The sequence below is a fragment of the Poecilia formosa genome, unplaced genomic scaffold, assembly GCF_000485575.1.
Source record: "Poecilia formosa unplaced genomic scaffold, Poecilia_formosa-5.1.2 Scaffold381, whole genome shotgun sequence".
Lineage (NCBI taxonomy): Eukaryota > Metazoa > Chordata > Actinopteri > Cyprinodontiformes > Poeciliidae > Poecilia > Poecilia formosa.
The window spans coordinates 218,062-224,384 of record NW_006800320.1 but is presented as its reverse complement, the minus strand read 5'-3'; the positions used below and the strand labels follow the sequence as shown (position 1 = coordinate 224,384).

Below are 6,323 nucleotides of genomic sequence, written 5' to 3'. Positions count from 1 at the left end.
AGACTACATATCTACACTTTAACAGTTTTCTAAAGTGGATTTACAATTGAAGCAGGACAAAATAACTAAAGGAAGAGTTTGATGATTCTTAACGGAGTAAAAAAGACTGGGCTTTGGATGAACGGATTTTGTGCAGAATTAGCGGCACATGGATTTCATTGATACATAAAGGTAAGACAGCAATAAGATGTTTTTTTTTTAATGAAATGTGCGTTTTGCGTTTTGTGGGCTGTATGTCTAAATAATTCAGTAAAGTAGAAGCGGTAGCTAATCTACCACAGCAATTATTTATTAATTAAACATTAAGCCTAAAACGTACTACAACAGACTAAATGTTCTGTTCTGTGTGCAAAATAAATTCTTGAATGTTTTTTGGTGTTAAATCCTAAAACATGAAGTGGCATTGTTGTCAGTTGCTATGGCAACAAGTCTGCGTAATTTGACGAATACAGATCACTTTGCTGTGGATCATTGCACGAAATTAATACCTACATTTTTAAGTTTCACTGAGTTAACGCGGCTATGGATGACATGTAAAAGGTTAGTCTTTTTGCCCTCCACCGTTGTATGCCTGCGCGAAATTTTAACGTTTGTACCAGCGTAGCACTGAGAACTATCTTGTATAGTGAGTTTGACAAATATGCAGTTGCACCAAACTTTTGCTAATTGATGCTACAGTTAAAGAACAAAAAACTCAATTTTACACTCTACCGGCCTTTTAAAAATTGCTATGCAACTTTTTAAAAGTGAAACATGTCATTGATTTGATCTGTTTTTGAACTACATTACACTAAGACATGATTGGTTGCTTTTTGAGGTATTTTAGCCTACTTCATCTTGTCAGACAGTGTCTTTTTAGATTATTTTCAAGTTTTACAAGTGAAGCAGTGATTATTCCTTTATGGAGCTGGAAAAATTGAACATGCTGTTCAAAAGCTGTTTACCAATAGTTATTGATTTAAGAAGCGGGGTGATCAGTTTTTTTTTAACACAGAACCAGGTTGTTTTCTCATAACATAAATTAAACTATAATGTTAAAATTATATTCTGTCCTTGTTCAGGTTATCCTTGTCTGATATTAACATTTGTTTGATGATCTAAAGCAAAAGTGTAACAAAAAAGCAAAAAATGTGTAAGGGGACAAATACTTTTTGATAACTCTTTATCATTCTTACCTTTCCTTCCAAATTTGAGCCTTGGTCATAAATCTTGGGAGGATCAACAAAAGCCAGCTTTCCAATTACATATGAAATTGTTATTGTCTTCGTTTGTGAGTGAGAAATACCTGAATGTAAAAACATATTCCATGTCATGACAGCCATCTTATCGCTGCGTGGGTCATTGTGAAAAAGTTCGCTTTAACAAAAGAAACATAAAGCATGTAAACAAGACTTACCTGTTCCTTCCTCTTCCATAGTGGCACTTACATCAAGTCTATCATATAATATCTTTTTGTCAATTTTGGTGAAACTTGACATGTTAAATTCAAACATAGCGCAGCCTGTTTTGTCCACCTGAAAAGCCAAATTGCAAAAAATAATGGTGACCCACCAAACAGACAAAAAGTTGAAACCATCATTTTAGACTTTCACATTTCTTTGAAACAAGCTCCTTAAAATAACAGACTGCATTGCACACCCTGTTTCACTCCATCGCTACATGACAGAAACTTTAAACCAAGCTAATATCACTAATGTCACAAATTAACATGGCTTTCTCTAACTTGCAGTTAGCTCAGCTAGCCACCACTTGGATTTACCCCTTAGTAACCAGTAAGCTCTATAACAAGGGGGCTGAATGGCTAAACAAAAGCACATCTACATCTGACAACTCCAATCTGAGAAAAAAAAAAAGAACAATTCATCTCAGTCATAAATATGTTCTTTTTCTCTCTCTCTTTTTGCCTTTTGCTAAATTTGGATATTGATTGAACGTTAGACTGCTCAAACTTGGCATGAAATTCTGGCTGGGTTGAGGGACAAAAGTGTGCTGGTCTATATTTTAAAAATGGATCAAATTTCACATCTAACCTAGTGAAGAAATAAACGGGCTCTAAATCAATAATAGAAAAAGATTGAATCCTGTTAATGCTGATTGTATAAATGAATCAAACAAACTGCTGATTCGTCCCAGCACACATTCAGCATGTGTCACTCTACCTGTTTTGTCATCGTTTCACAGGGAGGCGTTATCTTATGGTCTTCTGGATTTATGTGAAGCATTGGTATATCATAACCATAAATCTGAAGAGGACGGCAGACCTTCACTGTAACACTTCCTGGCGCAGGCTGTCCGTATGTATACCTGGTTAAATTAGAGCAGACCAGAGTCACCAGAGGAACTGCTTAAACTGATTTATTCTGGTGCTTATTTGTTAGAAAATATCCTGTACTTACTTTGAACAGACTTTAGTTTCAAATTCTTCCTGCCCAATACTGACTTCGTCTTTTGCATCCATGGTTATGGAAAATTTAGGCAATACTAAACACCAAAACAGTACGTGTTAACAAGAAGGTATAAAGAGAAAAAACTATGTGTAAAACAATCAAGAAAAAAATATTCCTCACATACCGTACTTTTCCACTCTGAAGTAGTGCTGGATCTTATTTCTATGAACTGTCACAGAGACTCTGTAGGTTCCTTCACGGGCTTCAGAGTTTAAATTGTAGGAGAGCTGCAGTATTTTGCTGCTGGATGTTTCATTGAGCCACTGTCCAATCCTGTTGTTGTTTGGATCCTATTTAGTCAAGTACATCACAATGAGAGCTGTACCATATGTGTCATTTGCACATCTCACCTCAACAGTAAAAACTTCAAATTGGACTCATGTTGAGTTTCTCTGTGCTTCTTAAGTGCACTGAGATGAACTTACAAGGTTAAAAGTGAAACTGAAAAATTATTTCCTGCTAACTGCGCCCCTGGATAGTTGCCACAAATGGAAAAAAAAAGCCAGCTGTTGCAAAAAACCCTCAACTTACAGGCTGAACTGTTTCTGTGCTTAAGACAAAAAAAGATTGTGTATCTTCTTCTTACCTCAAGTTCAATGATCTTGTACTGTTGGACAAAGAAGGGACTGAGTTAAACTTAAGAACAAAAACCTGATTAACATGACAAATTTCATTTTTACTCAGTGGTGCCACGATTATTCATTTTGTAGTTTAGAGTAACAACCTGAAATGATTAATATTTTTATTATTGCATGACGTGCCAAAGAAGATTCTTCTGGGAGCAAAGCAGTGAATAGAAGGCAAATTAACAATTCAAGTCTGAACAGGTTTTCTTCTAGCCTATTCATGAACTACAGAGGCTCAAAGTCCCAAATCCAATTGCATAACTATGGCAAAATTATCAAATGATTTTTACATCTGCTTGAGTTTGATATGTTTCACAAAGAATGTGGAAATATAATGGTCCCTAAGTTCGAAAATTATGTAAATGTGCTGCAATTACCCCACAAACCTCAGAGGAGTTGAATACATTCAAGCCACACATTAGCATTTTAACTTCAAAAACCTTCTGAGAACTATCCATCATTTTTCTTCATTTTTCACAAAACAACACTAGCTTGTGTTGGTCTATTCCATACGCTAACAAATACCATAAAGTGTGTGAAAGTAACGTAGGAAAATGTGGAAAAGCTCCAAGGGTAAAAGTCCATTTTCAAAGCACTCCGTTTCCAGTGTTAGCTAACCAGAACTCACTGCTACCTGGTTCAGATAAATGATTATCAGTTTACATTTAACCTTTTAGTTTTTAATGTTTTCTCTGAACTCCTCATCCTGTATTTTTGAAGATCAAAGTTTCAAAGAGTAATCAAACTAACTTTTTGATTTGTTTGGACCCTAAATTGATTTTTTTTTCTAAAAGAAAAAAAAAGCCAACCTGAAGGTACTCATGTTTTCACTTTTCAGATAAATGATTGTTAGTTTGTGTTTAGCATGTTAGTGTTTTGACATCTCACCATGTTTTCCACCTGGACTCTTAAAGCTGTTTGTTTGAAAGTCAAAGTTTCCCACTTCACAGATCACAGAGGAGTAATCAGATTAACCTTTTGATTTCTTTGGACTCTAAATTGATTTTTTTTTCTAGAGAACTAAATTTATCCACTTACCATCTGATTGGCGAGTCTGAACTTTGTATCCATTGAGACCACTCTGAAATGAACTGGGAGAAGTTTTAAGAAACTATGTGAGTTTATTTGATGAAGGATTTCCACTGTGCTGCATTACGTGCAAACATCAGTGGGTTTTCAAAGAGAACATTGATTGAAACAGTTTTCTATTAACCAGATGTTCCAGTTACCTGTTTGTCCAGGGAGGTAGATGGGTTTGTCTGTTTGGATGAAGGTCAGTGGTTGGTAGGCTTTGATCTGGACTTTCCTCACTTCTTTTGAGTAAAATATCTTTCCTCGCACCTCAACTTCAAATTTTGTCACCTCTTCGTTTTCCACTGAAGGGACCTGTGACAGCAAGATATTTTTTTCTCATCCTTCTTTTTTAGTCAAAAAAGAAGTCTACTTACAATAATGAATGGCTTGTTTTTATGTGTGTACATAGACAGCAAAAAAATGTTTCTTGAAGGTTGACCTGGAACTGGATGCATTCAAGAAACTCCTCCCCGGAGGTCTTCTCATGGAGGATTGTAGTCTGTTCTTGTGAAGTCAGAGTGACAGTCATGGTCAGAGACTCATTGGGCTCCATGAGACTCGCACACAATTTGGTCTGAGCTCCAGCTTCAAGAATGGCAGGCATGGTCACCATGTAATGTCTGCAGACAGATCCACACAGACAGCTATGATCTCACTGCTGAATACCTGCAATTTATATTCAAACCCAATCAATTATGAATATTCAGTAACACTTTATTTGACGGGGTGTGCATAAGACTGACATGACACTGTCAAAAACATGACATAGCACATGTCATGAATATGAAGGAGTCTTAATGAATGTTTATGACAGTTGTCATGAAGTGTCATTCGGTAAATAATGACACTTTTAATGCAAAGTTGCTCTAAAAGTTCCATTAAAAGTGTCATTATTTACCGAATGACACTTTATGACAACAGTAATAAACATTCATAAAGACTCCTTCATGTTCATGACATGTGTTATGTCATGTTTTTGACAGTGTCATGTCAGTCTTATGCACACTCTTTCAAATAAAGCGAATAATCTTCCAAAAAGTTCATATAAACTTACGGCTCGGCCGATATTGGGGCGACCCATGTCCCGCAAAAGATGACCCACAGCGTCCATGTCCACATCTGGCTCCCAGAAAGACCCATGACTGACTGTGACGATTCTGTCAATCACTACCTCATAAATAGCTGCAGATAACAGAGACTCCACCCATCTTCACTCTCACATCACAAAACACCTACACAACAAACACACTTGCTTTGATCAGAGTTAACACTGAATAAAGGCCTTGAGAAGAAGCTCCCTGACTTCTTATCAAAGTCTTTTAGTAACTTTATTGTCTGTAGACTCTGTTGTTCTCTATGCCCTCTAATCCCAACTGCACTGTTTCACTAAAATAACATTTTTTCTTTTATTTTTATAGTGTCTTTGAATGATATGTCTCTTCTTAGGTTCATTGATTGAAGCTGACCTTGAGTGCAAAGAAAGAAGCCTAAAAATAAAATGTGTTAATATTAATATTAACAGTTCGACATAATTTATTCACAAAATTACACAACACAACTTCGATTTTCTTGTTCACGAGTCAAGTACATGGATTGAGTTATGAAAGCTGTAGATATAATTTTAGCCTTTGAAATATAAAATCAGAGAGTTGAGCTCAGAGTAAAGGGAGAACCGATCGTCTGCTCGTCTCTGTTTACCGTGGTCAGATTACAAAGGTCACTGCAGCTCAGACTTTGCAGAGAAGTCATGAGACAAAAAACAAGCAATTGGCTGTTTATCAAACCTTATTGAGATGTTCGGAGTGAATATAACATGATGCGTGACAGAAATACTTTCACTAAGCTTTTCAACCTCATTGTATCAAGTCAATCACCAAAATATTTTTGTGACTGAAAGGTCTCTTCACTTAGGCCTCTTAGTGAAGAGGCCTTTCCACCTTGTCCTGAAAAGTGCTTGCTATGTTTCCCTGACAGGCCAACAGGAGTCACTCCAGGACCTGGATGATTGAGGATGTAATGCAGCAGGTCTACAGTCATTCTTTGGTATTGAACCAAGGCAGGATGATGCCTTCCACAGTTCCAGAAATGTTGGCTGAAGAGCTCAGCTTGGTTGGGCAATTGCACCAAAAATTGGTTCTCACTGTCGAAATTGCATAACAGAAAATGTATCATTTTG

The 6,323-nt window shown here is 36.5% G+C and overlaps 1 protein-coding gene across 1 annotated transcript in view; it reads right to left on the bottom strand.

Annotated features, from left to right (window-relative positions):
* Positions 1 to 5,389, bottom strand: part of a2m2e (alpha-2-macroglobulin 2, member e) — a 22,519-nt gene extending 17,130 nt beyond the window's left edge. The window contains exons 1-11 of the mRNA XM_007575572.2: positions 5,358 to 5,389; positions 5,202 to 5,296; positions 4,587 to 4,767; positions 4,303 to 4,459; positions 4,112 to 4,164; positions 3,034 to 3,054; positions 2,572 to 2,737; positions 2,397 to 2,481; positions 2,160 to 2,304; positions 1,397 to 1,514; positions 1,176 to 1,285 (exon numbers count right to left, since the gene is read on the bottom strand). Coding sequence (XP_007575634.1) covers positions 1,176 to 1,285; positions 1,397 to 1,514; positions 2,160 to 2,304; positions 2,397 to 2,481; positions 2,572 to 2,737; positions 3,034 to 3,054; positions 4,112 to 4,164; positions 4,303 to 4,459; positions 4,587 to 4,767; positions 5,202 to 5,287 — 1,122 coding nt within the window. The 5' untranslated portion in view covers positions 5,288 to 5,296; positions 5,358 to 5,389. The remainder of the gene's footprint in view (positions 1 to 1,175; positions 1,286 to 1,396; positions 1,515 to 2,159; positions 2,305 to 2,396; positions 2,482 to 2,571; positions 2,738 to 3,033; positions 3,055 to 4,111; positions 4,165 to 4,302; positions 4,460 to 4,586; positions 4,768 to 5,201; positions 5,297 to 5,357) is intronic.
* Between the last annotated feature and the right edge of the window lie 934 nt (positions 5,390 to 6,323).